This window comes from Aedes aegypti, chromosome 3, assembly GCF_002204515.2.
Source record: "Aedes aegypti strain LVP_AGWG chromosome 3, AaegL5.0 Primary Assembly, whole genome shotgun sequence".
In the NCBI taxonomy this organism is placed as follows: domain Eukaryota; kingdom Metazoa; phylum Arthropoda; class Insecta; order Diptera; family Culicidae; genus Aedes; species Aedes aegypti.
Genome location: NC_035109.1, coordinates 149,921,221 through 149,940,483, shown reverse-complemented (window position 1 = coordinate 149,940,483; position 19,263 = coordinate 149,921,221). Strand labels below are relative to the sequence as shown.

The 19,263-nt window shown below is 38.8% G+C and overlaps 1 protein-coding gene across 4 annotated transcripts in view; it reads right to left on the bottom strand.

The window, feature by feature from the left end:
• Positions 1-19,263, bottom strand: part of LOC5579248 (putative leucine-rich repeat-containing protein DDB_G0290503) — a 526,898-nt gene that overhangs the window by 493,193 nt on the left and 14,442 nt on the right. For all 4 annotated transcript variants that reach the window (XR_002501244.1, XR_002501243.1, XR_002501242.1 and 1 more), the window contains exons 2-3: positions 12,660-13,656; positions 12,296-12,599 (exon numbers count right to left, since the gene is read on the bottom strand). Coding sequence is in view for 1 of the 4 variants with exons in the window: in XM_021849556.1 (XP_021705248.1) it covers positions 12,296-12,599; positions 12,660-13,408 (1,053 nt within the window). In the remaining 3 variants the exon portion in view is untranslated. The remainder of the gene's footprint in view (positions 1-12,295; positions 12,600-12,659; positions 13,657-19,263) is intronic.

The following is a 19,263-nucleotide window of genomic DNA, read 5'->3' as shown; positions in this document are numbered from 1 at the left end:
CCGAAGTCGCAACTGATTACGCGCAAAGCCTTGAAGCAGCGTTGCCGGAAGAGGGAGAGTTCACCGAAGCCCCTCTCCAGGACTGCTGGAGTAGTCTCAAAGCAGCCATAAACAACGCAGCGGAAGGTGCCATTGGGTTCGTGGAAGCAAATCAACGGTTCGACGAGGAGTGTCAGACGGTTTTGGACGAGAAGAATGCAGCGCGGGCGATGATGCTGCAGCAAGGCACCCGTTAAAACGTGCAACGATACAAACAGAAGCGAAAACAGCAAACCCATCTATTCCGGGATAAAAAGCGCCGCCTGGAAGAGTTGGAGTGCGAAGAGATGGAGCAGCTGTATCGTTCTCAAGAAATGCGTAAGTTCTACAAGAAACTAAATGCATCCCGCAAAGGCTTTGTGCCGCGAGCCGAAATGTGCCGGGATAAGGATGGAGGTATCTTGACGGACGAACGTGAGGTGATTAAAAGGTGGAAGCAGCACTACGATGAACACCTAAACGGCGCAGAGGAGGAAGATCAAGACAGCATGAGGAATGGCTTCATCAAAACGGCGGATGAGGGAGATGTGCCAACTCCCACAATAGGTGAAGTTAAGGATGCTATCAAACAGCTCAAGAGCAACAAAGCAGCTGGAAAGGATGGTATTAGAGCGGAACTTGTTAAAATGGGCCCGGACAAGTTGGCCACTTGTCTGCACCGATTGATAGCCAGGATCTGGGATACAGAACAGCTACCGGAAGAGTGGAAGGAGGGAATAATATACCCAATATACAAAAAGGGTGACAAGTTAGAATGTGAGAACTATAAAGTGCTTTCCAAGATCATCTTCCGCCGTCTATCGCTCTGGCAAGCAGATTTGTGGGAAGCTATCAAGCCGGTTTTGTGGACGGGCGATCGACGACAGACCAAATCTTTATGTTGCGGCAGATCCTCCAAAAGTGTCGCGAATATCAAGTCCCTACGCACCACCTATTCATCGATTTCAAAGCGGCCTATGATACCATCGATCGCGAAGAGCTATGGAAGATTATGGACGAGAATGGTTTTCCCGGGAAACTGACTAGACTGATCAAAGCAACGATGGATAGTGTAAAGTGCTGTGTGAAGATATCGGGTGCATTATCGGACCCGTTTGAAACACGCATAGGACTTCGACAAGGCGATGGTCTTTCCTGCCTCCTGTTCAATATTGCGCTAGAAGGTGTTAGGAAACGGGCGGGCTTCAACATGCGGGGCACGATCTTCAATAAATCCAGCCAGTTCATTTGTTTCGCTGACGACGTGGACATTGTCGGAAGAACGTTCCAGGTGGTTGCTGAACAGTATACCAAGCTGAAACGTGAAGCAGATCGGGTGGGATTGAAGGTAAATACGTCGAAGACGAAATATCTGCTGGCTGGAGGAACCGAGCGCGATAGAGCTCGCATAGGCAGACGCGTGACGATCGACGGGGATGAGTTCGAGGTGGTGGACGAATTTGTCTACCTCGGATCATTGATAACGTCGGATAACAACTGCAGCAGAGAAATTCGAAGACGTATCATTGCTGGAAGTCGTGCTTACTATGGACTCCACAAGACCTTGCGGTCTGGTAAACTTCACTTCCGTACTAAGTGTGCCATGTACAAGACGCTAATAAGACTGGTAGTCCTCTACGGGCATGAGACGTGAACAATGCTCGAAGAGGACCTGCAAGTGCTAGGAGTTTTTGAACGACGTGTGCTTAGGACGATCTTCGGCGGAGTATGTGAGAACGGCGTATGGAGGAGAAGAATGAACCACGAGCTGGCGCGACTCTACGGTGAACCCTGTATCACGAAAGTCGTCAAAGCTGGAAGGGTGCAATGGGCGGGACACGTTGTGAGAATGCCGGACAACAATCCCGCAAAAATGGTGTTCAACTCAAATCCGGCCGGTACAAGACGAAGGGGAGCGCAACGAGCTAGGTGATTTGACAAAGTGGAACAGGATCTTGGAAGTGTGGGGCGATCGAGGAATTGGAGGTTAGCAGCCATGGACCGAGTTAGTTGGAGTAACATTGTGGCGCAGGTCATGTCTTGAAGGACGTAGAGCCAGCAAAAGTAAAGTAAAGTGCTTGGGCTTCACAAAGAACTACCTAGCAAGACGCTCAAAAAAAAATTCTCCGGCAACGAAAACACGCGCGAAACCGTGAGCAAAATCTATCGGACGACGCAAAACCGAACTGTCCTGCTTGGGCTTCACGAAGCACTACCCTTGTGAGTTTTTGCTAGAATTCTTAAAGGACAAAAAGAATGGATCTTATTTGTAGCGAAAATTGTAATTTACAAATATCACTGATGTGCCGCGAAATGAGACAAAATACCAAATAAATATATTCTACTAGTGGTCCCGGCAAACTTCGTCTTTCCATCAAGTAGGCTGTTGAAATACGCTATTGATCGTCCCATACAAAAGAACAGTGCCTTTCACGCTTGTTTTTTTTTCAACTTTCTCGGTGAATATCCTGGGGAATGGGAAAAAATTATTTTGCTAAAAAAAAATAAAGAGGGACTGTTATACCACGAAATACGGGGTTTTGGGTGAATTTCTACGCATAACAGCCCTAGTGATAGTAGTGATCTATTATGGGCTAAGCGTACTGATGACCGTTCCCACGTACAGGGTGATCACTATTTCCTGTCAGTAAAATCAATGGTTACAGAAAAAAGATGCATGAATGAATTTTAATTTCCAGTGTATATTCAGTTTTAAACAACTATAACATTCGTCTTGACTATGTAAAGATAACATGTATATATTTTTTTTCTGAATTTTCAGCTAAAAGCGTTGCTTGAAAAGCATAACAGTTGACACGTAAATTAGCCATAATCAAATCTATTATTCAAGCGTGGCATTTTTTTTACAAAAAAAAATTCCATAATTAGTGTCTGGCTTTTCTTTAGTTAGTCATAAAGATTGTGCTAACACCCTAGCTACGCCACTGGCTCTTGCGCAATCTGGTGAACCCCCACCTCCATCAGACGACCCAACGACGTCTTCATTATCACCACATTCGATCGCCATTATCGCGCGAAGTGTCCGTCTAAATTAAAACAATTTACTACTCACTAAGCTGCGACACGATTGGCAACGATCCGCAGAATTACGAAATGACCCCAACAGCGATCTGACCCTACGCCAAGCGTCTCGAAGCAATGCGGCTCATTATTTGATTATTTTACGCAATTTAAATTCTCCATCCGTGCGCATCTTGGCCAGAGGCACGGAACCGTCCGACGTAAGACTTGTTTAAATTAATTTAAACAGTGTCCATATAAGTAGTTATTCAGACTTCCACATGCTCCTTGACGGGATTGTCTCCGAAACGGACGAAAGGTTATGCCTTATTTGGACCAATGGAAACTTCACGGAGTTATTATCCTTTATGTATGGCACTAATAATACCAACAACGACACCTCCACGCTGAAGCTCAATGCGACACCTTGACACAGTGGTCTTCAAATTATCAATTATATGTTGGGCTGCGTGTTTCCTCGTTCGTCAATACATTTCAATATATTTCCAAAAAGATAACGAAAAAAATTTATGAAATATTTCCAACAAGATTACGAAAAATTTCTCTGAAGACATCATGCATCTAAAATCAACGATAACAGAAAAAAAACTTTGTCCCTGCTTAATTGTCAATTCGGATCATTGTGTACTGTAACATCTCTCAAATTATCGATGGGGGAATTTTGCCTGTGCCATAAATTATGCAACCAAGCGCCAGGGTCACACAATTATTAATCACCCATCCCTTCTGCGTGCGGTCGGACGTATTGGGCACTCAACACAACCCATCGCCGGATTGACATTAATCGCGGAATTGACGATAAAACTGCACGGGAGACGACGACGACGATGATGATGATGATCACGGTCAGTCGACACCGCGCGGCCTCAATCACGGTCACAAATGTAAATCGATGTGATGTATGAGCTGACATGATCGACGCTATCCGGGAAGGCAGCAACAGACAGTTGGGCTCCATGTGGTAGGTTCATAAGTTTGCGTATACTGAAGTAATCCAATGAACTTAATGGACAAGGCACTTATCGTCAGGGTTACCTTAAGTAGTACATATTCTCTAACTGATGAGCGATATTGATTGATTAAACATGAAACAGAACAGCAAATTGAAGGTTTGTTCAGATTTTAAATTACGTTGCACGGGATAGAAGCAACATGTATCAGTATCGCTTCTCCTGCAAACAGACATTTCTCAAGATGTTTGAATCAAGTTGCAATCGTCTATTGCATGCAACAAATTTTCTAATGATGGTTAGCATGGCCACTCTAAAAGATTTCTACTTTGAATCAGAGTTCAAGTTAATCAGAATCGATGTCTATTATTATCGAGTACACTGAAACCTGGTTTTGAGTAGAAGTTTTTCATTTTTGTTTTTAAATTTAAATTACGTAATACTTTTTGTGAATTTCGTAAATGAAGTTGAGACAATTCAATGGAATATATCATGTTAAAATGGCAATTTTCGTGGTAATAGTTAGATTTTTTTCAGCCTTTCGCTTTGTAATTTACAGTACTGGGCAGAATGAAGTACGAATTCGTCGAAAGAAGAATGTAATTCTGGTTATAACTGAAAGCACATAATGTAAGTGATAGAACGACACAAAAATGTGACTTTGATAATGTAATTGACAAAAAATTTAATTTTAAATGTTAAAGGACACGAAATCAATGCAACTGTGATCGACATTTCCCAAATCAGACACTAACGTATTTAAAATTTGACACAAGCTTATGACATTCGGCTCGCTTCTTTTATATGCATCCCAAAAGACGTGAATCACATGATTTTTGGGAGTGTGTTGAACAAACTATGAATATTCTGCAAGGACGTACATAAAACCTATGTTTTTACGGTCTTGAGATCATAACTGGTCGGCGTTAAGTCAGAATGGACCAAGTGACATTATTCATATTTTGAGAAACATGGGTTTAAAGTCTAATGCTCTGTAATTTTTGAACTCGTTTACAATTTGGTTCAATATTTCCACACATCTTTGTGTTACTTTCAAACAATATGATGTGAAGCGATAATCATAAAAAATCATAATCCAAACCTCTGATAGAACGATTTTCTGATGGACTATGTGCACTTGGTCCACTCTGACTGAACTAAAAACCACTGTTTAGTGAGCTGGTTCACTCTGACTGAACAATTTCTAGGAAAATAACAATCATTCAATGCTTGCATGGTCAAACTTGGTGCATATCTCTAAGAAAAACAGATTATCAAGACCCTTCGACATCAGTATCGTAAATTCTTTAAGAATCCATATCGTCAATACTGAAATCAGTGGCATTACGATAGCTTGAAAATTAAGGTTTTGCAGGGTCAGAGTATTGAAGACCAGAAATGTTCAAAAATATGTTCAGTCAGAGTGGACCAAGGGAAAATCTTGAGTACCGACCAAAATATACTGGTCTAATAAGCGGGTTCTAGCACATTCCATACATACACCATAGAACTACCATAAACTTCTATCGGACTCTGAAATTGACTCAAAAAATGCAATAATCAATCAGTGTATTGCTTTTCAACTCATGATCCACTCTGTCTGCACAGAAATTGTTGCATTTTCTGACCACCCATCGAAATATGATAAATGGTTAAAAATCAAAATCAAATGCATCGAATTAAATAATATTTATAAATTTCTTTTGTTGGATGAGTAGAAGAATCATTCAAAGTCGAGAAATCTGACAAATTTCTAGAAATGTTTTTCCTCGCATTCCTCAGCGCGCTGATCATTTTCGCTGATATGGTAATAAGCACTTGGTCCACTCTGACTGCACACTTTTATCGAGTTTTATTGATCATCCAAAGTAAATTTGTTACATATCTCGCGCAGTTGACAGCATTCTTAAAATCTGATCGAAGTAAAACGGAGGTAAGGTAGTTTCGCATCTAATGAGAGAATAATCCAATTTTCCCAAGTTTTGTACTTGGTCCCCTCTGACTTAACGCCGACCAACTGATCTATTTTTGGCCTATGATTCCACCAGAAATTTATTTTAACAAAAACACTTGTAGCAACTCTTGCAAGAATTACTCAACCTACTCCTCCCCTGAAGTACTTCAGATAGTATATACTTAAGACCCCCTAAAAGTCCTTTACATGCTATACCGCACTTTTATTCACGTATTCGCAATGGAAATTTCCTTGACTTCTCTGGGCATACAGTATCATAGTACCTGTCCCAGTGAGGACATAATGCCGAAAAGAAGAAGAAGCACAATGGTTTACAACTTTTACGCTGTGACCCCTCTTGAAGTTCTACAAACAAACCGTGGACTCTCTGAAATGCATGTTCCAGAAACCAAAAATTGTGTAAACCTTTCAAAAATCTCATAATGAATATACAGATCACAAGTACACCTAAAAACCACATCTGTAACCCACTACAGATAATGCAACAATTCCTGCGCTCATATCAAACATTATAAAAAACTTCAGAAAGTATCTTGAAAAAATACATCAAAAGATATTGATGTTACTTTTTCATAATTATGAAAAATTCTCAGAAGATTCTTGAGGAAATTTTACCAAAAGATTGTAGTGAACTCCTGTGGAATTATTCGAGCAATAAAAGCAGTAAACGCTTACCGAATCTCGTAAGCGTTAGCAGAGATCTCGATAAAATTTAAAAGTAACGAATTCAAAGCTATTGGGTTCCCGACGATTCGTTTGGCTTAGGTCGGTGAAATTAATTTAAGTAAGTATTGCATTTGTGGTTCAAAACATTGAACACGATATTTTAAATACATTTTTGCAATTCCTTTGCAAATCAATCAACTTTTTATTGAGACGATTCACAACACAACAGCTTGCTTTTCTTACCAAAAAAAAACAAACCTGAAAAGTGCTACTTTTCAGCACACTTCTCAGTGCTGAAAAGTAGAACTTTTCAGTTCTGTTTTAGGAGGCATCAATCAATCATCCTAATCTTCTGCCATAGCATCTGATTCTATATCTGATGTGAGATCCAGAACCGGTAAAGACTGGTGATTCTGGTTTGGGACTGGATCGTGCAGCATTCGTAGAAGAGGCATCAGAGCCCGCTACAAAATGCGTCGCTAACCTGTTCTGTTCTCCTACGCGATTGAAAAATACTGAAATAATGAAACATACACGGAGAAATATTTTTACCTAATTTTTGAGTTTACTTTACCCAAAATTAAGTATATCGATTATAGTTTCAACCCAGAATCTCTCGGTTTTCTCTTTGTCCCACACGAATGTTGTCAAAAATAGAGAGAGCTGCATCTACCCAATGGGGGTACTTTGGCCCAATAAGCCAAATTTGGGTAAATGCAACTTTTCTTATGTTTGGGTCGAAAGAACTCAATTTTGCGTTAAATCAACCCAAAATTGAGTATATTTTTCTAATGGAATTAAAGCCAAACTACCTAGTGGAGACCTTGGAAATTTAGCCAAAATTAAGTTATTGGGCTCAACTACGGAATTGTGTTGAAACAACCCAAAATTGAGTTGAATTCCGTCTCCGTGTATGGATGTATGCGGGGCCTTTCTTTGCGGAGTGGTAAGAGTCCGTCGCTACAAAGCAAAGCCATGCTGAAGATTTCTGGGTTCAATTCCCGGTCGGTCCAGGATGTTTCCGTAATGGAAATTTCCTTGACTTCCCCGGGGCATAGAGTATAATCGTATCTGCCGCACGATTAACGAAAGCAAAAATGGCAACCTTGGCAAAGAAAGCTCTCAATTAATAACTGTAGAAGTGCTCATAAGAACACTAAGCTGAGAAGCAGGCTCTGTCCCAGTAAGGATGTAATGCCAGAAAGGAGAAGAAGAAGGGTGTATTCTCACGTGGGTTCTTTTGAACCGTTTGTTTATGTTTCTGGATTATTTTTGTACTTTTCACGGACATCAGTTGACAACTTCCATGTTTGTCTGTTTACATTTATGCGTTGCTCAATCCTCTATCGATTCACACCGACAGACTTGTCAAAATGCTTTTGGAAACGTTTTTACGACGCTGCGAACATCTTTTGTCAATGTAACTATTGTCGGCAGCAGTGTTAATAGACTCCCACTCAAAATCTCAATCAATACGCTCTCCCATGAGAGTAAACTCATTAGAGATCTGCTTCGCAAATCTCACGCTTGAGATTTTGATGCAAAATCCACTCAATCAACTCAAACCGTCAAAAATGATTCATTCACAAAAACCGGCAAAAACTCGTGAAACTCGAATGTTGTTGTTTACGTTAGAAAGGATTACTATAATTTTACCAGACTAAGTGAGACTGTGTGAGTAAACTGTGGAAATACGAGACAATGAGTCAAAAAGGTGAGCCAAATCATCCATGATTTTTTGACTGCTGAGTTGCATGATTGACAACTCACGCATGAAAAATCTCAAACGTTAGTTGTGAGAAATTGAGTTATTCACAACACTGGTCGGCAGCCCTCGTTCTTTTCGGCAACTTTCACATAAGAACTGCTAGTGAATCTCTTCTTGAATTGATGCCATCTCTGACGATATTGTTTGTTCAGTCTCGGTAATATCGTCAGCGGGAAGCCAGCAGAACAAAGAATCATCTGAATACTTTCATGGATGTGTTCTGATATAAAGAAAACTGTGTATTTGACGTTTAAAATGTAGTTGCCGATAATAGTCGAATGGTGCCGAAGCCGTAAGTCTCCCTATGTTGTGTTTTGTGCAATACAATTCACACTTTATACGAGTTGCTGGCATTTGGGATGTTGGAGAAGAGCCAATGGCATCTGCGCCAGCTTTCTTGACAGGAGGTCATGATTTCGATCCCAGGACCATATTTCACATAAAAAAAACTCTTAACTTAAATGAAACATATTCTATAACCACTTGTCTCTTGGACGTGGCCAGAGCATCTCATGATTTAGAAATAAAATCAATATCCTTCTTTACCAAAGCCAGTCAAACGAAATGTCCTCCTTTGAAAAATTTTAATCTGGTAAGCCTAGGTCAGCTGCTTCTGTCGTGAAAACTTTATAACTGAACACTTGGTTGGGTTGACTATTATTCTATTTATAGAGCACCAGTTAGCGAAAGCGTCAATTTGTTGTTGCTAAAAGTGACAGTTAGTTGTAGAGCGAATCTGTAGATAAAGTTTTAGGTCATCGGCATAAGGCAATCGAGGACCTTTGATCAGCAGATGAACATGGTTGATATACAACAAAAATATCAACGGACCCAAATGGCTGCCTTGTGGGATGCCAGAGGCAGCAGAAAAGCTGTTAGAGTTAAAATCGCCAATAGGGTCCCAAAATGCTTAATGGAATCTCGTTTCTATTTAATAACACGCAAGAGCATCTTACGGCAACTACTTTAGCATTTTTTCCCGCTCTTTTAACGGCTATATCATATTTAAACTTGAATCTAAAAGTTGGGTCCATAGGCCTTTTCACATAACGTTTCAAATCAGCTGATCCGGAAGCTCTTTGACAGTTCTTCTATGAAAATGACAGGCTCGTGTTAGCACCGGTCCTCCACCGGTGTAAACAAATGCATAGACGGACCTGTCACATGAAAAGGCCTATAAATGAACCTATCTGACAGTTCGGAAGGAGCACGGAAAACAAAATACACCCAAAATTTTAGTTTAAGCCAAGCGGTGTGACAAAACCTCAAAAAAAAGTTTCTTGGACTTAAACAAACTAAAAACTTTAAAAAATTGAGTAATAATGTGTTTTTGGCCTAAACTTCAGCGTTTGGCGTTTTGACTGTATGCTCTCAATTAGATTTAAACTCAGATTACCCAGTGACTAATTCGTTGAAATTTCGACCAATTTTTTAAAAGTTTAAAATTTAAAATAATCATGAATCATTTGTTTTTTTTTTACGCGCAATTTTACTCAATTAGTAACAAGAGATCACTCTACCCTGTTATTATGTCAGAAACCTATTAGGAGATATTTTTTGTGTGCGCTTTACTTTTCAGATGCATACTACACTTGTAACACAGTCTTATCAAGTTTTGTGAAATTTGAACACATGAACTCTGGCATACGCTCGTCACTCACAGTTTGTTTTTGTTTTGTTTTGTCTTCAAAATGCATAAGGAAATATTACCCATTTAGAAAAAAAATACATCCAGATTCTGGATTTTTTCAAGGTTGAGTGCATATTGTCTTCCATAGCGTTTCACTACAGCATTTACACAAGGGCACTAAGAGTATGATAATGAACGTTATAACCACAATAGAGCAGATCAGTGGTGGGGGAAATGGGTAGGACAGGTGGACATGTACTACGCACAAAAAAGCCTGGGTAGGACAACCAAAGGTTTGTCCAACCCACGAGTTAACAAAAACATTATACAAAAATATTATTTATCATCTGTTCAACATATATAAAAACTCGATCAACATCGTATTTATTCTTATGGGCAATGGAAGACATAAAATTACAAATGAACTTTAACACTTCACTTTTTTGCAAAAAAAATAAAATACTAAAATCACTAAGGTGAGCAAATACCTTTAAACTCTAATATGTGTTGCTTATCTTGACAGATAGGCCTATTTCGTCTGCGACTTACAGACTTCTTCAGTGTCGAGCACTAGTGATTTTAGTATTTTATTTTTTTTGCAAAAAAGTGAAGTGTTAAAGTTCATTTGTAATTTTAAACATACTCTAATAATCCCTCCCAAAGTTTAATATAAAAAAGTGTAATGGAAGACATGATTGTTTTTTGTTGTTTTTCATAGTATCTAATGCCTAGTGAAGCGTGATATGATTTGTGCATGACCCCCATTGGGAACGATTGGGAATATCTACTGGGAAAATCTTGGGAAACTAATTGTAAGGATTGTAACAATAAAATCTTTAATCGTTAGAAAGACTAAAGTAGCAATGTATAGTTTCTTCAAAATATCAACGACAACCCTGTTTATGTTCTGGTATGTATACTGGTAATTTCCAGGAGCATTCCTGGAAATAATTCATGAAAAGTTTTTGGAACATGCATAGAGAATTATCAGAAGATTCTTGAAGAATCTTCGGCAGAGGTTATGAATTAGTCTGAGACCAGTCTCATCGTATTATACAAAGCACGAGTGTGGTGATGCTAGCGTTTTCTCAACATGCGACCACTCTTGATATAATCTATCAAAGCATTGCTGAACCTCTTGACGATTTCCAGAACCATTCCTAAAGAACTACCAGAGTGTCAATAAATTCTTGGCTGATTCAGAATTGCCGTAGAAATTTCTGAAAGTAGTTCTTAGTTAATTATTGAAAAAAATAGATTTCATTAAATTCAGACTGATATTTTTCGGTCTCTGCAAGTTCCTTAAAGTCTCTACTTTCATGGAAGGTCTCTATAGTCTCTGTTTTAACCAAAATGGTCTCTAAACTCTCTTTTTTTCTTATTTTTCTCGCATTGAATCCTGATGCAAATTGTACAGGCTCCAGAGTCCAGAGAAATGATGTTGGGATTCATGGGTGTGAGTTTGGTCCACGGGTTTCTTAAATAAACAATCGTTTTGATAAAAGTTGACGTTTAGACCATTTATTTGCTTATCTTCAGGGTAAAATCATTGAAATGTTTTTAAGGCACCCACTTGACTTAAAAACAAATTAATGATTTTGCCCTAAAGATGAGCAAATACATGCTCGAAACGCCTCAAAACAATTGTTAAATTAAGAAACCCGTTGACAGAAATCACGCCAATGAATTCCAAAATAAAAGTGAGACGTAATTAACTTTAAAAACAATATAGTGTTTTGCTACATAATATTAATTTGTTTCTAATCGTGTTCATAAACCGAAAGGGAGATATTAGAATGAAGCCGTGAATTAGATTGTTTAGTGATAAAAAAATTACAGTTTTTTGTAGCTTGTTCGCAACAGCACATTTTTCTAAGTATAACAAAGTTTTATTGCGCTTCAATTTGTTTTGTTATGGGGGCAGGATCCATCATTGATTTCAAAATTTTCAAAAGCAATTTTTTCGTTCAGAATTATCAAAATTTACAGGAAAATGTGTTCACTGTATACAATTCTCCAACCGAAACACTGTGAACACATTTTTATCGATTTTTTTTTAGTTTAGAACCACTCTGCAAATTATTCATTTTTTTGCGAAGTTTTAAAATATAAAAGAAATTTTACTCTAACTGTGGGTAATCTCTTTCAGGCGTGTATGACATTTCCACCCTACCATCACCTCGGATGCAACATCGCAACTTGCATACAACATCCCTCCCGCTTGTCGCGCAACATCATCAACTCACTTGAATTTTCTCCTCCAAGAATTTGTTAGTCTCTCGCATGGCGGAAAGCTCCTGGTTGAGCTTGAGAATGTCCAGATTCAGCTGGTGGATCGTTGTCGTTGTCACCTGGACATGGTTTTCATCCGAACTGGTGGCACTGGAACCAACGCCTCCAGTTCGATTCGGTCGCTTCGGTGGCGGTGCCGAGCTAGTTGGTGATGTCGGCGTTGCACCACTAGTGCTGTGACGTTTCTGATGCGATAGCGCTTCCTGGAGCTTCTTGTTCTCCGTCCTGGTGCGCCGCAGGTCCGACTCGTTTTGGGCCCTGAAATTGAAAGTGAAGTTATTGATCTCCATCCAATTAGGAATGATTGGACATGATTACCTTAGAACTCGCACAGCATTCCGTTCCGTGGCCAGGTTCGACCGCAGTTCATTAATTTCCAGCCTCATCTGTTCGTTCTGAGCAAGCAGCTTCTGAACCGTCAACGCATTGTGAGCATCGCTGACGACCTGTTTCTTGGACTTCCCGTTACCTTTCTCGCTACCATTGTGATGCGTTGACGGCTTGGTGCCATCTGGTTTCGGTGGAATGGGTGGTTTGCTGGCCACTATTTTACTATCACTGTTTAGTGGATCCATCTTCATGCGCTTATTGCTTGAACTTCCTGTGTTAACGCCCACCGCCGTATTGGGCGGTTGGACGTTCTCTTTGTCTGTTTGCTTCACAACCGAAGCGTACGTTTGTTCCTGTTCTGAAACACTAACGTTTTCTGAATGGCTCACTGAGGGCACTTTCTTCCTTTTGAGTGAATTGATTTCCTTATCACTATCACATTTGATCACATTGGCACTTCTTCTGATGGCAACCACCTCTCGTGGAGACTCCGAAGAGCCCTTCCGCGCCTTTTCGGACATTTTGCTCTGATATTCACTTGCCTTCTGGCCACTCAGGTACAAGGTTACCTTTTCACTGTTGCCACTTTCAGGGCCCGGATTTGCGTTCTGGGCGTGACTAGAGTTTTTGTTCTTCTGATCCATTTTTGCTTTCGATAAACCAGATGCACTGCTGGACACTCCGTTGTTTGCTTTCGATTGCTGTGGCTGATTGCGTAGACCTTCACAGTCTGCCATTTCTTCTTGTATTGCTGCTTGCTTCTCGGTCAGGTTTGAACATTTAATTTTAATTTTTCAATATTGAGTGACTTTTTATTAGATTTGGCACACTCTATCAATTAATTTAGCGATTTTTTGTTCTTATTCACGGAAATATGACAGTATCACAATCACATCATCAGCTTGGCGCCAATCGCGGATTCTCACTGAAATGGGGAGTGTGCACCGTTCTGCTCAGTGTTGGCGTCGTTTGAAAATGCAATCGGCTGGAACGAGAAGAATGAAATAGTTTTCGATTAATCTGAGGTTGGAAGGAATATTTGGGTCACTCGAGTCATGTGTGATCTTGGCCAAGGGAGCTAAGTTTATCAGGGCAGTCAAAAATTAGAGTAAAGTGGGGCAAAAGTTCGAGTGGGGTAAGAGTTTCTTTTTAAGATTTCTAGCTCAATTCAAAACAAATCTTAAAAACGTCATGGTGGTTCGAATGCTATTCAAGAAAAAGACTTTCAATCCAAATATCATAAAAATCGATTGAGGTTTGGAAAAGTTATGGCTATTTGTTGTTTTTCGACGTGAATATTGTAATTTTTGGTCAAACTTTCGTTGCATGGAACCAAATGAAGATAAAATCTTTTTCAATATTTTATGTAAGGGCGTTTCTAGGCCCATCATAAGGTTGCTTTGAGGTGTATTAGATTTTGCATAAACGCTGGAAAACAATTTTTGGCCCATAGTGGGGCAAAAGTTCGAATCAGCGGGGCAAAAGTTCGGCCCATGTGTAAAATCACAGACAAATTTGCAAATTGCCTAAAATCCACATATTATCTTCAAATTTAGTTAAATTTGTCTGATCGTGTGAAAACTTTCACCAAAATTTTACATTTCCACTTAATTTTGCGAAAAACTGCTATTTTTGAGTATATTACAATTAACCCAGTTTTGGGCAATTTTTTGATGAAAATTTAGTGTGTATTTTTCGTCAAACTTAAGTTTACGGCTGGTGTAAAGTATGTCTGTCATAAAAGGATCGATATTTTGTGTTTTAGCCAGCGAACTTTTGCCCCACACTAGATTCGAACTCTTGCCCCATCGGTGGGTAAAAGTTCGAATAAGACAATCAATTTTGAAACTGTTATAACTAAAAATGGGTTGATATTTTGACACAAGTTTGTTCAGCAAAGTTATAGCCAATATGTTGATGGTTCACTGTATGGTATTTGTTTTGTTTTAACTGCTATTGTTTTCCTGAAAACTTTGATTATACCACTAAGGTCGAACTTTTGCCCCACCTTACTCTACATATATAAGAAACCGAAAAGGTGTGAACAAAAGCAGTAGTGTTCGAATTCCTAACAATTTCCCTGAAACATGTTACAGGAATTTGTCTGGTGATTTTTCTAGTGAGTACTTGCGGGACTTCTCTTAGCATTCTTGCGTGCATGTGTTCTTTGAGTAATGCTTCATTTGCATTTCTGGATGATTTTTATATTTATATTACCTTCGGGGCCTTCCTTAGCCCAATGGTTAGAGTCCGTGGCTTCAAAACAAAGCGATGCTGAAGGTGTCTTGGTTCGATTCCCAGTCGGTACAGGATCTAAGTTAAAGTACTTTTTTACTCGACCTGACCTAGTGACTCATTGGAAATACTCCAACCACATAAATATTCTCGAGCTCCTCTGGCCACTTTTAGAAACAAGATATGGCACTCATATACTGACAAAAAATTATTTGAATCCGTCAAGTATTTGCTGAGCGGTGAGGAATTTAGTATTTTTGCTTTCATTCAGGCCTATACGGTTAATGATTCTCTAGGTGTTCTTGGATTTTTTTTTGTTTTTAAAGTGAAAATGTTGCTCAAAATGTTATCTTCATTTGTACCCTCACATATGAAACGGTCCATCTTTTTGTCTATAAGGGCTCCGTCATCATTCAACACATTCGTTCAAGATGTAATGCTCAAGTTGCTAAGGAAATTCATCGAATAGAGCTTACATTAATCTTTTTTTATATCGCGTTATACTTGAAATAATTCCTTGTAAATGTTCGGCCTTCTGGTTCTTCCACAATTAACACACATCAATAAATAGATACAAGATCGAACCACTGGAGAGAATCAATAGCTGCACGCCACACTTGTGACCTCGTCCAATCCAAAAGGGCCTCAAGAGGTTGCATCTGCGGAATCGTTCCTTCCTCTAGCGTGCACTCAAAAGGTATGTTGGTAAGTATGCGCGAGCGCGGAATTGAAATTAATTGGTCATTATCATGACGGATGCCTTTCACTGCGCTGACTGGGACTATACTGGGATGATGATGATGATGATGGAGCACAATCGTCACGGATGATGTGGGGCATATAGGGCCTTCTTTAACCTCGGGTTACAGTTCGCGGCTACAAACCATGGCTTCTGAAGGTATTTGGCAAAGTAAGCTCTCAGTTAATAACTGTGGAAAAACTCATAAGAATACTAAGCTGAGAATCAGTATCTGTCCCAGTAGAGACGTAATGCCATAAAGAAGAAGATGTGGGACACGCGGCTCATGTTTCGCTTGAAGAGTCTCTAGAATTTTATTGCACTTAGGAACGAACAGTATTCGCGGTTTTATGAAGGTGATTATTGTGAAAGGAATAATTTTCACACAGTCGCTTTATACAGTTTACGGATTTTGTTAGGCATCGCAACTCTATGTGGGATGATTTATTAGATCGACGTGTGACTGATGTCATAAATTTGAACACTGTGTTGAAATGGCGCGAATGAATTTTAATAATCTTTGAATTGACAGAAAGCGTGCCACTGCAGCAGTCATTCGCACCTGTTCACGTTGCCTAATTTATTGTTAATCAATTCACTTCAAATTATTGATACTATGTTCAAAAGCACTATGGCGGAAGCAGTCCAAGTTGGCGAAAGATTTACTAATAAAATTGTTATTGAATTGCGAATTACGTTCATCTAATGGATTCAAATATATTTTTTTAATATTTCGAATTGGAATGCTTGTTCTCCTATTAAAAGAAAATTAAAGCTTTGTCTTAAGAACAAGCTTTTGATCTTCAAACAAATTTTCAGGCCATCCATGTTGTATGCTGCACCAATATGAATTAGCTGATGTAACATCAGAAAGAAAGCTCTGGCGAGGAGTCAAAATAAAATATTAAAAATGATTCTGAAGCTTTCTCTCTGGTATAGTACCAATGGGTTACATAGAATATCCAATGTTGAAACAATGGAACAAATGTCAAATAAAATAATTGATAGTTTTAGACAAAAATCGTTGCAACCTTCTTTTTCCACGATATATATTTAGGTTAAGTTAGGTGAAGTAAATTGAAAGCGTTTTTTTTCTCTTATAAGCAGGTGAAATCAACTCACCTGTAAAAATTCTGAATTGCAACGTAAATGAAATGTTATGTGTTGCTAACAAAATGTTAAAAACAGCCTAATTCAGTTTTAATAAATTAGGATGTTATTGCGTTGCGTTGTCTAACACATAACACCTAGATATAAGAGATGAATGTTATTTTCGAAATGATACTAATAAAGGAATAAAACAACAAACAGTCAGGTTTAGTAGGACACCGAACTGTACCCATCATTTCTAGTTCTGCATCTCGATTTCACTCACGTCATTAGCCGCTTACGAAGTGATTGCGTGCTCACAACTCATACATTCGGAGTCCATGCCATGTCAAGTGCGGAAACAACGTTTTGTTCATCCCTCATCCTACAACGCACAAGGCTAAAGGCAGCCAGACAGATGAATCAGTCTTCAAAAATGGAAACTCTTTGCGTGGATCGCGCTGCTCGTCCGAACCGTTGTCCATTTACAGAGAGTTTTTTGTAATAAATGTTTCATCTACTTCTTTCAAAAGTAACTACTCAGTACAGTTGGATTTCGAATCACTCAAATTTTGGATCCGATTATTGAATCAGAAAGTATAAATATTTACGATTAGATCATGCCGGCCGGCTGGCTGTATCCTGGCACGATTTATGATCGGTTGAATTTTCGCCCGCGTGGTGGAAAAATTGATGATTTATTTTGCACAACCGTACTTTAGTCGGTGAATTTCTGGCTGGAAGTAAGCCGTGAGAAAAATCTACAGTCATAACACTGCCTACATATGCCAAGCTGACCGTGAGTTGTCGGATCCCGCCACGCTTTGTCCAAAAGGGATTATTATGTAATTTTCACACACCTCGGATTTTTTTTCACAGGAAATTGCTTTTGATGCTGTTAAAAAAGCTTGAGCTTGATTGGTCGCCCGAGGTTGCTAGATCAGCAGCACTTACACAATGAACCAACCAGATAACTGCTTGGGAGTAACAGACACCCTCAGTGTATAAGTGCTGGCCACGTCAGAATGCGGACCAATGCACTATGGTCCAGGAATCAGTTTTACGCGGAAAGATGCATTTTGAGCTTTAGAATGAAACATTAGACAAAAACGGTCTTCTACAAAGTTGTTTGTATTAGTTGAGCCCTTTGTTTGGTTTTATTTGAAAATTAGGATGGATCACATTTTCATGGAAATTGTGTAACTAACTTTCTTATTTGTAGAAATTATATTATACATGCTTCAGCAAAGTTGTAGACCATTCAATTTCAAGCAACTTTGCCGAAAAAGTTTTTTTGTATCTCTTAAATTGACCGATTTAGAGCTTTTTTCCTACGGTGACATAGGGTGGTCCGAACAAAACTGGTTTTCTGGCTCTAGAGTTTTCAATTCAAATTTATCATCAAAGTAGTCTATGAAACACTTTTAGAGCTTTGAAAAATGCGTAATTTGGTAAGTGAAGAAACTCGCTATCTCCTTCCGTTTAGGAGTTATTGTTGTTTTTCTCTCAAAAACATGCCTACTTTGATTGTGAATATCTCTGATTGGAGCAATCATTAAAAACATCTTTTGACGGCATTCAAAAGACAAAATAAAATTGTATATTATATTAAAAATTACAGATGTGTTATTTTTGTAACTCTAATAAAACGTCTTGTAAGTCAAATATTTTTTATCACAAAAACTTTAATAACTTTTGAATAAAAATAGATATCAACAAACTTTTTGCATGAAAATTTGTGTTTTGTTAAGTTCTAAAAGTCGTTCGGAGATAGCGAAATTCTTCACTCACCAAATTACGCATTTTTCAAAGCTCTAAAAGTGTTTCATAGACTACTTTGATGAGAAATTTGAATTGAAAAAGAAGAGCCAGAAAACCAATTTTATTCGGACCACCCTATGTCACTGCAGGAAAAAAGCTCTAAATCGGTCAATTTAAGAGATACAAAAACACTTTTTTTTGGCAAAGTTGCTTGAAATTGAATGGTCTTTGCTGAAGCATGTATAATATAATTTCTACAAATAAGAAAGTTAGTTACACAATTTCTATGAAAATGTGGTCCACCCTAGTTTTCAATAACACCAAACAACGGAGTTAACGAATACAAACAACTTTGTAGAAGACCGTTTTTGTCTAATGTTTCACTCTAAAGCTCAAAATGCATCTTTCCGCGTAAAACTGATTCCTGGACCACTGTGTAATGAGGGGAAGGGAGAGGACTTGATGTTGCAATTAAAACTACCGTAGACCGGATATACCCCTGCATCTACGTCAGTTCATGCGGGAAGGTATAGGGGTAAGGTAGTTTTATGGCAGAGAGGCTTACTTTTTGGTTAGCAGACTGTCTATGTATCAGGCGTAAGGAAGGACGAAGAATGGAAGCATAGGGAAACGGTTTCTTGTCCGTCTCTAGGTTCTTTCTAGTCTCTCTATTTATTTATTTATTTATTTATTATATTACACCAACAGACAACAATTGTCCCAATGATGCCTTAACCTAAACATAATTTGTTAACAATAAAAAATATA